The following is a 14,687-nucleotide window of genomic DNA, read 5'->3' as shown; positions in this document are numbered from 1 at the left end:
AAAAAAGCCTAGAAATTGTATGCAAGTAAGGATTACTGATCAAATGCTGCGCTCTTTTAAAAGCTCGTGAAAGAAATGTCTCAAAAATCCCAAAGCATTTCAATAGCAGCCACTTCTGCCCCTTCTCAAATGACAGGAGTTGTCAACAGCTCCCTGCAGGAACAAACAATCCCTGCAGAAACAAATGATGTCAGAGAGCTGAATCTGGCAGGGAGTGCACCCAGAAATCAGTAAAAAGCAAAACAAAACAGGTTTGTTTGCTTGTTTACATTGGTTGCTGTGTTTTCTGGAAATGACAGCACATCAAACTGGAAAGTAGCACAGATGACCTGGGTGAGAGAGATGCAGAAAGATACATGCCCAGGATACTGCTGGCTGCCAGGGGATTCAGACGGAGAGAAGAATATGAGCTGAGCTGAGCTGAGCTGGGCTGGGCTGGGAGGAAGGGCAAAAAGCAAGAACAAGAAAAGACCTTCCTGCAATGATGAGTGGAACAGAGGGTATGAGAGAATTGAGAGTGCTGTACACCCTGCTGAACAGGCTTATTTTGGCCCCTATAGTCAAAGAGGGAAGTTATTATGCTAGGGAGCTGTAACTGTAATAAGAATTAAAATGCATTTAAAGCTGCAGTGCCTCAAAGCTTACCACAACCTCCTCATAGGTTTAGCTACCCTAGGTAGCTCTGTAGGAGGCCTGATTGTTGTTGTCCCCCCCCCCCCCCGCTCCCCCAATTTGATTTGGCTTGAAGCTGGGCTATTGGTTAAGTGGAAACTTCCCCAACATTACACAAAGTAGGAACCATGGCTTCTCATACAGAGGCAACCGATTAGCCCTGGGGAGATGCAGTGGGCCTGGTCGTGGGCACCAGTCAGTGACATCTTCAGTTTCTTCTGCTAATGAAACAGAACTGCCAAGTACCTTACCTGCCAAAACAAGCTGTGTGCATCCCCTTTGATGAGTTCAATTATGTCCCCGATCTGGATATGTAAAGGAGGGCCGTCATGTGGAGCTGGCTGTGGTGTCCCGCTATAGTTTCGAATTACTTGCATTTTTGGCAAGCCTGAAAAGAAAAACCGCATATACACACACGGGTTAGCTATATGTGGTGAATTATCCAAAATCAATGGCCCTACCAATGGACTCAGATCTAGAGCAGGACCCCTCCAATAGGGCCAGCTCAGTCTGCAGAATGAGCCCCCCCCACCCTCTCTCCCAAAGGACAGCATCACATTGATAGGGTTGATGTTTTCAATCCCCCAAAGAATTTTGTTTTGAGTTTTATGCTGGCTGTTGTGTCATCTCCTGCTGTCATGTTACGTGTTGTTGTTGTTGTTGTTGTTGTTGTTGTTGTTGTTGTTGTTATACCTATGTTTTATTGTTTTAGCCACTATCATCTACTTTAAAGATCATTTGGTTGAAAAGCAGGATGCCAGTGGGAAAATACACACCAAAATCAGATTAAAATGAAAAATACAAAAGCACAGTGCAAGCCAATGAATTGCTTATTCAGAAGTAAGCCCTAGGGAACTAAAGGAGACTTTTACTTGTAGGTACATGTGTATAGGATTGCAGCCACAAGGGGGGGGGGGGGAGACAAAATCTGAATGCTTCAAATAACCTGACTACATCCAACAAATGGATTAGGGTGGAGGAAGAGTCAAATTGTACGTTGACATATGGACTAAGAAATGAAAGGAGGAGACCCTTTTCACTATCAAGCCTCCTCCCCTGTATTATTTTTTTTAATGTGGTTGCGCAAGAAAAAAAATTTTCTCTAGGCTGCTGCTTAGTTCATGAAAGCACAGCACGTACAGTTTAATGGAAAATAATCAATTTTTTCATCAGTTCACTCCTGTCCTCCTATTAATTCTCTCTTGAGGCACTAGTCAATTTCATCGCCACGGAGGCTCATCCATTCCTGAGTGTGCATACAGCTCTGGCCCTGTAAAAGATTTATATCTTAAGGTTATCTTTCTAATTTTAGAGCCATAAAGAGGTGATAGATGTGATGAGGTAATGCTTTAGACGCTGATATGGAGAAATTCCGTGCGTTCACATCAGTCTTCTTTGAGTGCATCACTGAAAGGGAAACGTGCCCAAGACAACTGGAAATCACAAGTCACTCCATGTTTCTGATATAATCATCTGAAAAGGAAATCTATTTTTTTTCTTAAGTGTTATTGGATTTACAGAGTAATTCAATCGTTCAATTGCACTCTACAAGCAAAGGAACTCCAATGCAGTTGCTTGTAGTGGCCTCTCTGCCAAATTGTCTTGTTAAAAGGGCATTTTCTAACAGAAAAAAAGCTCTTCACCAGCTCAAAAGTTTTGTTTTTAGTAAAGAGAAAGAAGAAGAAAAGCTTTAAAAAAATAGTTAATGTGGTTCCTCTAATTCAAGGTTATGACAGGTATTTACTAAGAGCTTATCCTGTTGATCATGCCCAAGCCATATTTTAGCTTCCATAGGACACTTGCTAAGTCTCCAATGCAAATGCAATATTGTGATAGTTCTTATGCAGCTTATGGAGAAAGACCGTGTTGCAGGAGATTTGACATAAGGGGGAGTGAAACCTTCCCTATTGCTTCTGCAGATATTTCACCATCACCCAGAAATGATTTCACAGGTCGGGACATTTATGTACAAACATGGATGTGGCAGGTAGGATTTTCAACATTACTAGTTCACACGAGCTCCTAACATTGCTCTGTCCCCTACTTAAAAGCACAGAGGCCTGCCTTGAAATTGTGGGCTGTTTCCTGCATTTGAATGATCCAGCTTCTATAGTGTTTTGGAAAATGATACATGAGGCCTTATTAGAGAACTCTAATCATTTAGCTGTTGTGACATCCAAGGAAGCTTGAAACAGGAAAAAAAACACTGGCCATGTTGCACCTTTGATTAAAACAGAGCACTTATCCCTGATGTGCTTGTTTTCCTCATGCAAGGAACTTGCTTATATGGAGGAGCCCTCAGTTACATAAGCCCTCACCTGCAGCCTAAAATGCAAGCTACCACAGCAGCTGTTCCAGAGCGCCCGGCCAGAATTTCAAGGCTAAGCAAAGTCATATTAAAGCTATTGACTTAACGAGGGAAGGTCACATCAGGTGACATTTTACATCAGATGTTTACTGTGAGCATGCAAGGCATGCACAGACTCATCTGGAAGAGCCACTGGCAATTGTAATCTATCTAATCTGGCAGCTGTAACACTTATGTGCATAAGGTTTATGCTGCTCCACAAAGCCACCTTTTAAAACCCCAATTTTGTGCAAAATCATTTGTGCAAATTCATGCAAAAGTCACTGGTTATTTGTTCACGAACATAGTAATGACCTGTCTAAATTGCACTCATATGGTGTAAAGCCATCCAAGCTGGTGGTCCTTACTGCAACATCTCGGAGAAAATTTCACAGTTAAACTATGTGTGAAGAAGTAGTTTCTTTTGTCTTACTTGAATTTCCCAACATTCAGCTTTGTTGGATGGCCCCGAGTTCTAGTATTATGTGGGATATTAGCTTACTGAATGTGGCACAAGGATGTCTCAAATACAAGCAGCAACAGAAACACAAAGCTCCATGTACCAGTTTCTGTTTGACTCCAATTTACGAACATCATTTTACAAATTTATTTTACCAATTCTGCTCATAGTTAAAAGGCGAACCAGAACATGTTTATCCTCCAAGCCCAATAACCATTCAACACTCCCTCCTCCAAACGTGTTAAGGCTCCTCAGGTAAATGGAAACTTTCTGACTCATGCATAGCATGCTCACCTGAGAGTTCAGCCTACCCAGACATCTGGAGATTGCCTGTATTGATTAAGGATATAGAACCAGCATTTCTAGAGGTAACATGCATTATTCACTACTTTCAAAGTTTCAAAAGCAGGAAGGCACATGAGCCTTATCATGTTAAGAAGCAGAAAAACCATGCTACTATGGTATGGGGTATGGGCGGGGGAATAGAGAATTGTTCTCCACCAGTTTGGGCAATGCACTTGAGAGTATAGTAGCAAGTCAGTTTCAGGAGTGCTTGAGAGAAGCTGATTGTTTAGGCCCATTTCAATCTGGCTTCACACTGGTTTTGGCACTGAAATGGCTTTGGTCACCTTGGCCGATGGCCTTTAATTGGAAGAAGGAAAGTGGGAATGCCAATTCTCCTTGATGTCTCAGCAGTTTATCATTATGCATGGTATCTGGTGGGTTTAGGAGTTGGAAGCACATTGTTATAGTGGTTCCACTCCTACCTACTGGGCTGGTTCCAGGTAGTACCATGTTTCTCCGAAAATAAGCTATACCCCGAAAATAAGCCATAGTGATAGGCTGTTTAACCTTGTAGGTTAAACTGTACCATACTGAATAAAAAACAGTAAGACATCCCCTGAAAATAAGCCACCGTGTGTTTTTTGCGGAAAAATAAATATAAGACGGTGTCTTATTTTTGGAGAAACACGGTAGCAATGGAGGACATCTGCTTAGCTGCTTGGCAACTGTGCTGTGGGATCCACGGGGCTCTATGTTGTCCTCCACACTATTTAACATCTATGGATTACTGCAATGCACTCTGCATGGGGCTGCACTTGATGACAACTTAGAAACTTGAACTGGTCCAAAATCCAACAGCCAGATTACTGGCTGGGGTTACATTCAGAACTCATATAACCCCTGGGTTAGAACAGCTATGTTGATTGCCAGTTTGTTTCTGGGCCCAATTCACGGTGTTCATGTTAGTGTTTAAAGCCTTAAACGACTTAGACCAATATCTGAAAGATAACCCCCTTCCCTATAGACCCTCTCAAGTGTTAAGATCAGCAGAGGTGGCCCTCTTGGTAGTTCCACTGCTCTCAGAAGCTGATGTGGGGTAGCCTGGGAGAGGACATTCTTTGTAGCAATCCCCAAGTTGTGGCAAAAATAATAATAATAATCAGAGTTTTGTTCATTCACTCAGCAAATCCCCCTCTTCTCCCTAATATGCTTTCATAGTTCTCCTTCCTGAATGTCTAAATGCTTCTCTCCTTTTCCCAGTCTTTTGCAGGCTTCAAGTGGGAAGTAGGTAAAGCTTTGTGTTCTCTGTTCAACCTCTCTGAATTGGAGACTACAAACCACCATCATTCAAGTTGCTACTGTGGCGGCTGAACATACAATTTATTTAAAAAAAAGCAACAGAGAACATTTATTCATTACATCCAACAATGTATCATTAATATTTTAAAACTTTATAATGGAGTAGCAATAGCATGACAGTACACTTTTTTAAAATAACGATACCTCCCACAATACAAGCCTTCACTAGGAAGCTTTGCTTTTCACTCTCACTACTAAGGAAAGCAACCATCTCTTTTTCGTGTGCAGATTATAAAGTTGGGAGATTTCTCTGATGGTCATTTAATAAAATTATTCTGACCACAATTATGATGTCTCACAAATTGATGGAAGTTTTAAATTAACTAACAGCCTCTAAAATGAGCCAACACCAATGCAATGTATCTTCTCAGGTCAGAGGAAATGGCTTACAGAATAAAACTAACAGAACCTTCTGCACCATTTGTTATCAAGGGTAGGCTCATGTGAGAATGCACTGCAGTAGTCTAGCTGAAGAGTTCGATCGTGAACATTACCTTTTCTAAGTACAGCTATGAATACTTTTATCTTGCGTAGCTCTGTCTGGAGTGCTACCTCCACATGGCCTTTCTTTACATCATAACATGTCACGACAGCCTGTTCCTATCAGACTCAATTCTAGCAGAATTCAACAGCAGTGTCAGGCATGCAAGTTCATCCTCCAAGTGACTTAGGGGTGGGAGCTGCAGTACTCCAAAATGGCCCATGCAATAAGTTAAACAATAACCTAAGAAATTAAACAGAATCAGGCAAGGGTTCTAGTGCTTCAGATGGAAGTTACTATTAAATTCAGTAGCTCCCGTTAAAGATTAATCAGACAAACTGATTATGTGACTACATAATATGGAAGTGTGACTGTGTTAGACATCAAGGTCTTTAATTTTAGCCACAGAAAAGGAAATTACTTGCAGTGTACTTCTGTTCTTCATTATTCAAAGAGGACATTTTAGGAGTTATTGAGGACAAGAGTAGCTACAGGGTTATGGGGTTCTTCAAGGGGAGTCTGGAAAGGCAGGAGGCAGCCCCCCCCCCTAATCCTGCTTCTGGACCAAGGTTCCTAGTCTTGAAGGCATCCCTCCAGAGCCAGGAGGGAACTGCAAGTATTCCTCTCTAGGCTACCCTTTCCATTTACTTTATTTCCATTCATGAATCATTTCATAGGAAACATCTCAAGACAGCTTCAAGAAAAAACATATACTGTACAAACAATTTCAAATCCCATACAGGTACCGCCTGGGATAAATAATTAATTTTTAAATAAACCACCTTAAAATGCTTGTTGAAGGAGGAAGATGAGAAAGCCTACATGAACAGAGTCAACAGAAGATGTACACAGCAGGTGATTTGAGGACAAACATCTCATCTTCTTAAAGGGGAGGGATTGTGTTAGGTTTCTGCCCTTTCCCCCTTCTTGGGCAGCAGTGGGAAACCTCCAGCTCATAGGCATAATAAGGCCTGGCATGGGCTTCTACTTTGGCTCACAGGGCCACTTTCCCCAAACTATGCCCACCTGTACCACACCTGGCATCCAATGTGCCATCAGGTGTAGAGCAGCTAAAAACATAGCTGCAAAGGAACCATCTTGGACGTACGAGTGTACTCCTGGCTGTTCTTTGGCCACCAAGGCTTCTTGTAACTGTGAATCAGCTGATTGGCACTGATACCAAGGAAACTTTGCAATGCAGTCAGATCCTGCCCAAAGGGGCATGCTTTAAGTGTCGATCAGCTGATTAGTACTTATAGTAAGCCTTGCAATGAAACCCCTCCTTTGACTGTGCAGTTTGAAATTAAACTCTATGGACAAAGAAAGTGACATTTCTCCTTGCAGACTAGCTTGAATTGAAACTACTTGTAAAGGAAAACACTTCATCTGACATCCATGGTGGCCTCAAGAGAGATAGATAGGTGAGTGGGCCACCCATCAGTCACAGTGGTTCTGGGGGGTATGTCAGGATCTGGCCTGCCAAATGAATCCAGTTGCTCACTCCACTTTAGAGCAGAGCATGGCAGCAGCTCCACACAGTTCCTTCAGCAAGCTACTGAAGCAGAATTTTCCCCCACAAGAGATAAGATCATTTAGCCTTCAGTAGTTTTACAAAGCTTTGTTAAGTCTCCATGTGAGAAGTGCTTTGAAGCAGCAGTTAAATTATTACTGAATTAAATGAATGAGTCACCTTTGGTGGAGGGGAAATACTCCCTTTTGCTTTGTGTTAACCTTCTTAATAGTAACGACAACAACATTCCTAACATTCAGTGATTGATTTCTTGGTTAGGCTTCTGAGGAAGAGTGTGATAATTAATAACAGTAGTGACTATACTTGAGAATTACTGCAAGAGTCAAGTCTCCATTGTTACAGCACATGAATCCCAAGGGGTGTCCAGAGCACAGTCTAGTCCTCTTGTGCTGGATGAGTTTCAGTTGGTAAGGCTTGAGGACATGGACAAGGTGACTGGAACGGTCAGGGCAGCCACTTGCGTTCAGGACTCTTGCCCCACTTGACTGATGGAAACCAGCAGGGAGGGGAAAGCTGGCTGGGCCAGGGAGGTGATTAATGCCTCCTTGTGAGAGAGAGGGTGTTCCCTGCCTGCTTGAAGGAGGCACTGGTAAAACTACTCCTAAAGAAATCCTCCTTGGACTCAGAAAACCTAAGTTACTACCAGAGGTGTCTTTTCCATTCGGTTTAGTGGCACCCTGCGTGCTGCTCATGTTCGGGGAAGCGAGTGAGGCGCTGCTGCTGAGGCAGCCGGCTCCAGGTGCCCGCCGCGTCATGCCATCCCGCCAACTCATCTGGTCGGCGGGGGGCATGGTATGCTGGGTTTAAATGGCAGCGGGTAGGCTGTGCAGACCATTCGCCTCCTCTCTGCCATCCGGGTGGGCATAAAGTTGGAGTGCAGAGGGAAGGGGGGGGGTCTTCCAGGCCAAGCCAGGTGCGTGTGCCCGGCTGGCTTGTCTGGGAGGCAGGCGCTGGGCTGGCTGGCTTGTGTGCCGCCCCCCGGCCCCCCTCCTTTGGCTGCGCCGCGCAGGCTCTATGACCCCCGAGGTTCCAAGCACTGATGACACGGATTCTGAGGCTCAGTTACAGAAGCATCAGCAAGAGGAGGTGGAGAAGCAGGCGCTCCTGCAGCCGCCACTGGCGACAGCGGCTCAACTGGGCAAGAGAGGAGAGTGCTGCGTGCGCAGCCCCAACTCTGCCTCCCAGCTCTGGCTGACGAAGTTCAGTGGCACAGGAGGAGGAGGAGGAGGAGCTGCAATATGAACCACTGCCTTGAAGCAGCAAGTGCAGCCAGCTGCTTTCCCATAATAATAATAATAATTTTGACACCATCGACCATAACATCCTTCTGGACCATCTAGAGGGGTTGGGAGCTGGGGGCACTGTCATACAGTGGTTCCGCTCCTTCCTCCTAGGCCGTGTTCAGAAAGTGGGGGGGGTGAGTGTTCGGACCCCTGGGCTCTCACTTGTGGGGTGCCTCAGGGTTCCGTTCTCTCCCCCATGCTTTTTAACATCTACATGCAGCCGCTGGGAGAGCTCATCAGGGGGTTTGGACTGGGTATTCATCAGTATGCGGATGATACCCAGCTCTACCTCTCTTTTAAATCAGAACCAGTGAAGGCGGTGAAGGTCCTGTGTGAGTGCCCGGAGGCGGTTGGAGGATGGATGGCGGCTAAAAGATTGAGGTTGAATCCTGACAAGACAGAAGTACTGTTTGTGGGGGACAGGAGGCGGGCAGGTGTGGAGGACTCCCTGGTCCTGAATGGGGTAACTGTGCCCCTGAAGGACCTGGTGTGCAGCCTGGGAGTCATTCTGGACTCACAGCTGTCCATGGAGGTGCAGGTCAATTCTGTGTCCAGGGCAGCTGTCTATCAGCTCCACCTGGTACGCAGGCTGAAACCCTACCTGCCTGCAGATTGTCTCACCAGAGTGGTGCATGCTCTAGTTATCTCCCGCTTGGACTACTGCAATGCGCTCTATGTGGGGCTACCTTTGAAGGTGACCCGGAAACTACAACTAATCCAGAATGCGGCAGCTAGAGTGGTGACTGGGAGCGGCCACCGAGACCACATAACACCGGTCTTGAAAGATCTACATTGGCTCCCAGTACGTTTCCGAGCACAATTCAAAGTCTTGGTGCTGACCTTTAAAGCCCTAAATGGCCTCGGTCGAGTATACCTAAAGGAGCGTCTCCACCCCCATCGTTCTGCCCGGACATTGAGGTCCAGCTCCGAGGGCCTTCTGGCGGTTCCCTCATTGCGAGAAGCCAAGTTGCAGGGAACCAGGTAGAGGGCCTTCTCAGTGGTGGCGCCTGCCCTGTGGAACACCCTCCCATCAGATGTCAAAAAGGAAAACAGCTACCAGATTTTTAGAAGACATCTGAAGGCAGCCCTGTTTAGGGAGGCTTTAAATGTTTAAGAAATTAGTGTATATTAATGTTTCTGTTGGAAGCCGCCCAGAGTGGCTGGGGAAACCCAGCCAGATGGGTGGGGTATAAATAAATTATTATTATTATTATTATTATTATTATTAATACTTCGCCCATCTGGTCGGGTCCCCCCCCCCCGCCACTCTGGGCGGCTTCCAACAACATTAAAATATCACAGATTAAAAACTTCCCTAAACAGGGCTGCCTTGCTCTTGCTTTGAGAAGTCAGGCAAACACACAGCAAGAGTAAGCGAGTAGGTTCTGGGGCTCAGCAGGGACCCCCCTGCTGGGGTTGAGGGCTTTGGCATGTGCCTCATGATGCAAACCCAGGATATGTATTTGTCATATTTAATATTATTTGTTACAGTATTGGGAACACACTTCTTTGGCAGGGGGGGTGGGAATCGAGTTCTGTAAGGACAGGTAACGGAAGGCACCCCACCTATCAAGGCTTTTCTGGAGAGAAAATATGTCTGAAGATCTGCATAAATATAACCTTTTCCACCTGCCCCCCCTTTCTTCTTTTTTTCTTCTTCCCAGGAGGGGTGAGGGGTTAAAATGAGAAGGAGCTGGATTTGTTTTGATCGCTGGCAGTTTATTAATCTTTAAATCCTACCTGAGATGAAATGGATCAGCCCTATGGGTAGATACTAAATGTGAGTGTGTGAGAGAGAGAGAGATCAGACATGAGCAGCTTTTGGGCTGAGTAGCAAGGCTAGGCTTACTGGTATTTGCAAGTTGTATGGCAAGTTTGCAGCAAGATCATATGCATAACATCCCATTGTAGAGCAACTTGGGGGAAAAGAATAAGGGAACACAGTACAGTTAAGAAAATAAGAAGTGTGCATGCACACAAAAACTTATACCCAGTGGTGGTGTTGTATACTTAATAAAAAGTGCAATGTTAATAAATGAGCAAGTAAAAAGTTTGTTTATGTTTCCTGTTTTCTTTTCCCAAGCAAAGATAATGTGTAAGCATGGTGTCAGCCCCCTTAAAAAAGGTCGAAAACTCTGGGAAACGGGGGGAGGCCACCGGAGGGATCTTTGCACCACGGCACCACAGCGCCGGATATGCTTAAGACAGCCCTGGTTACTACCGGCCAGTTGCTAATCTTCCCCTTCTCTGCTTTTGTAAGATTCAGCACTCAAAATACACAACAGACCCTGACCATGAAGTATACCGTGGTACCTCAGGTTACAGATGCTTCAGGTTACAGATGCTTCGGGTTACAAACTCTGCTAACCAGGACGTGGTTGCTCCAGGTTAAGAACTTTGCCCCAGGAGAAGAATGGAAATCGTGTGCCAGTGGCGGAGCAGCAGCAGGAGGCCCCATTAGCGAAAGCAAGCCTCAGGTTAAGAACAGTTTCAGGTTAAGAACGGACCTCTGGCACGAATTAAGTTCTTAACCTGAAGTACCACTGTAATCAGGCAGAATCACCAAGTTCTGTTGAGAAAATAAAACTATATAGAAGCCAGACTTGCAAGAAAGTGTCTTAACAGAAATAAGCCAGAGCAGGCCATGTGGTACTACAAATTCCATCCACATCTTTAAAAAACAGGGGGACTTTGCTGCTGCTCCCCTTCCCTGCCCCATCGTCAACTTGAAGACAACAGCAAAAACTATCAGCCAAGTTGTACAGAGGCAGGGTATTTGCCCATCTAGCAGTACATAGGCTTTTAAAAGTTGGTTGGAGGCAAGAGGCATGCTGGTTCTTGTCCTGCAACTGAGAGTTAATGTATTATTTAGGGGCGAGGCAGTATAGTTGGCATAACTGCAACAGTTGAAATAATACTGCCAAGCATTGAACAAGAGATTTTACAGAAAATAAGCATATCAGATGGTGAAACCACTGAGTTGGTTTAATTGCCGTTGTTGAGTCATCTAGTTTTGTACCTAGCTGCAATCATCAGAGGCGCAAAGATAACTTCTAACCTGCAGGGTTCAATGTAATTATGGGAGGCAGTTTAAAACTCTTTGTTTTGGTTTAGGGGTTGTTGTTTTTTTGCAGCCGTCATGAGACACTTCAGCAATGGACGTGCTAAGAGACTTAAGCTGCATGAATCATAAGGATAATGGCAGCTGTAAAAACAGATTCTGGAACTACACGTGCTCCACCATGAATAATTACTGGCATGGACCTGTGCAATGAGATTCCCGTTGTGCCCAGAAGTAATGAGATATTACTCTCTAGGCATCAAGCAATTTTTAAAAAATGGGTTAGGCTGATGGTTCTCAGACTGTGAAGCATCATGGGGGAGGGTGAAGCAAAGTGGCTTCTGAAGGGGTGTGTGCATCAATCCAGGTGCATCAATCCAGGTGTGTGCATGAGTTAACAGGAAAAATATGTTCTGTAGTGGTGGATGAAATGGAGCCCAGCACCAGGTACAATGCTTTTGATTAAAGCAATCCATTGGGCACAGGACAAGCAAAATTATATCAATGTGGAGAATAGCCACTCCACCTCCCTGTCCAATCTTGACAATGGGTGCTGGCCAAAACATAGCTTGCTGCACTACCAAACCAGGTTTCAGTAATATGTACCAGATAGGCTCCTTCCTTCAGGACTTGGGAATCCTTAATTTATTAAGTCCTTAATTCATTAGCCTCTGTGCTAATTTATTTATAACTTTTCAATGTGGAAAAGTATCTCCAAGGGCACAGTGAAGCAACACTTGGCTTCAGGCCACAGCTATATTTCTTTCAAAATGCCCAATCTGGTAAGGTTGTTTTTTTTACAAAGGGAGTGGTTAGTCAAGACAATTTAACCATTTGCATTTCAACTCCCATGCAACTGAGCAGTAAGCACAGCAGCTCTTTTTTCCTGCAGATATGAAGATTCCATCATCACCTGCTTAGTTCTAGACTTGGAACTCCAGTTTCAGATGCAAATCATTCTTACATTACTAGATTTAACAACTCAATAATTTGACTTGCTTTTGAAAAAGAGCTCATTAAAAGGAGAGGGGGGAAAGAACCACCCTCCTCACACAGTTACTGTATATATGTGCATTCAACGCTTACGAGAAAGAACTCGCATTTGATTTTATCAGTCAAACGACCAGAACTACATGTTTATTCAGTCAAACCACATTTGCAAAAACCCTGGTACTGCTTTCTTTGACAGAATCCTGGGTCTCATGAGAGGTGGGGGAGACAGTTGTAGAGGGAATGAGGAGAAAGATTAAGAACATAAAGAGTCAAAGTGCATTCTGTTTGGAGTCTGCTACCTTCAGACTCTATGAAAAACAGCAGCTGTTGAGAATAGAGTGTTGCAAGATTAGGCATCGATTTTAAAATACTTGCTCTGTTTAAGCAGCATAAGGAGAGGGAAGAGTTACCAAAAGCCCAGAGGCTTCTAAGTATGTAAGCAAAGTTTAAGAGCAACACTTGTAAAAGCAAAGCAGCAAAGCACACATACAAACACACACACACACAGTTCAGATAGTCTTATGATAGTCATATGACTGTACCCTTGAAAACACGGTCAGGAAAGTGATTAGCAGCCTGAGAGCTTATTTGAATCCAGGCCATAAAATTCAGCAAAACTAAAAGGTCCTAGTGCTGAAATAATGATTTCCACTAGTGCAACATCAAAACACACTGCACTGACAGTCTTGACTGTTTCAGTGAATATAGCAGCAGCTGCATGCAGGAGAGTGCTACTACAACAGTGCATGCAACTTTACTTTTAGTAGTAAGAAACTATTACACAGAGATGCCTGCAGCCTCAACGCTGGCAATATTTTAAGCGGGCTTAAAAACCTCTCGGATCACTTTCTCTTAATGGCTGTTTTCTCAGAATTGGTTGCTTTCCTACGAATAGTGCTGATGGTTGAATGTTCATTTGTTTTGATATTTTTATCAAAGGAAAGAGGCTGTATAAATAACATCTGATAATGAGATCCAAACCATTAATTATCCTGTGCTAATTCTAAAGTTTTAATGATGAAAAGGAGAAACACAAACCTGGGTCCATATGCCTGGAGCTCTTTCGGAGTCCATTTGGCCGTCTCTGTGTATTTGAAAAGCACAAGTTAGATACTTGTTTTGAAAACCCATTCCTATCCAGTTAGTCTCCACACTCCTTTGACTTTCGTTTAAGGCCTCTTCCTAGAAGGGCTGGCCCAAGACATTTTGCTGTCCTCAATGGAAGCCAAATAGTGCTTGCACACTCTCCCTCACCTTGGACAGGCACTGCAACAGTTCCTGCCCCCCCGTCCCGGCATGTTCCATGTCACAGTGCCCAACAGGCGAGGCGGATGCAAAAAATTATAATAATCCCCTCTTCCTAAAATTTACTTTCAAGGTAAGGCATAAAATGTGCAGTAGTGTGGAATATAAATTACAGACAAAGCTCACCACGTACAAAGAGTGTTGTTTCCCATCCCTCAGACGGAGCACCTGTCATTAAAGGTTTCTGCAGAATTTACTTGGTATAGGCAGTGATGAGCAGGTTGCATTTGTGTGTTTAAAAAAGCAGGCAGCTGTTACTCTGCAGAAGATGTTCTGCATGTCTGTTCTGCCCATGATCTCACTAAAAACGTGTGCAGCTTCCCAATTCACATATAACTAAAGCCATTTTCACTTTCCAGAAAGAAGAAGAAGGCTTCAAAAGCTTCAATTTTCATTTACAGTGAAGCTCTAACTGACCACATAAAAGCGTATGAGGCTGTTGCAAATGTAATTATAATAAAAAGTAATTTCTACTCCACTTTTATGTTCCTTGCTAGAGTGGAAGAAATGAGCTGCAATTTTGAGAGCGAACGGAGGTCCTGATTATTTTGCACGCTACCATGAGATAATTCTGCAACAGCCGTTTACAGAAGAAACTCCTTTTTAAAATATTTTTATTAACCTCCAAGGCAAGTTTGGGAGGAAGGGGAAAGTAGAACATTACACAACATTACATAATAATGACTACCTTAAAAGACCAAGTCAACAAGAGTCTTGTAAATTGCAGGGCCCAAAGGGGGCCCTGTACTTTCTGGTGCTGAAGGCAGAATGTTCAGATGGGGGTTTAAAAAAAAATCTTTTACTTTTTAACAACATTTGCCTGTTACAAGTTAGGAGGTACAATGTATGTTTTGAAACACTTAAAAATGCAACAAAATACGCATTTTTATAAAGTAATTAACAAGTCGCT

The 14,687-nt window shown here is 43.9% G+C and overlaps 1 protein-coding gene across 5 annotated transcripts in view; it reads right to left on the bottom strand.

The window, feature by feature from the left end:
- The window catches only part of VAV3 (vav guanine nucleotide exchange factor 3), a 157,405-nt gene that overhangs the window by 37,160 nt on the left and 105,558 nt on the right, over positions 1–14,687 (bottom strand). For all 5 annotated transcript variants that reach the window (XR_009557868.1, XM_035124355.2, XM_035124356.2 and 2 more), the window contains 2 exons: positions 13,511–13,556; positions 924–1,060 (listed from right to left, as the gene is read on the bottom strand). Coding sequence is in view for 4 of the 5 variants with exons in the window: in XM_035124355.2 (XP_034980246.1) it covers positions 924–1,060; positions 13,511–13,556 (183 nt within the window). In the remaining variant the exon portion in view is untranslated. The remainder of the gene's footprint in view (positions 1–923; positions 1,061–13,510; positions 13,557–14,687) is intronic.

Source organism: Zootoca vivipara, chromosome 7, assembly GCF_963506605.1.
Source record: "Zootoca vivipara chromosome 7, rZooViv1.1, whole genome shotgun sequence".
NCBI classification, from domain to species: domain Eukaryota; kingdom Metazoa; phylum Chordata; class Lepidosauria; order Squamata; family Lacertidae; genus Zootoca; species Zootoca vivipara.
The sequence above is the reverse complement of the archived record's forward strand: the minus strand, read 5'-3'. Positions and strand labels throughout refer to the sequence as shown.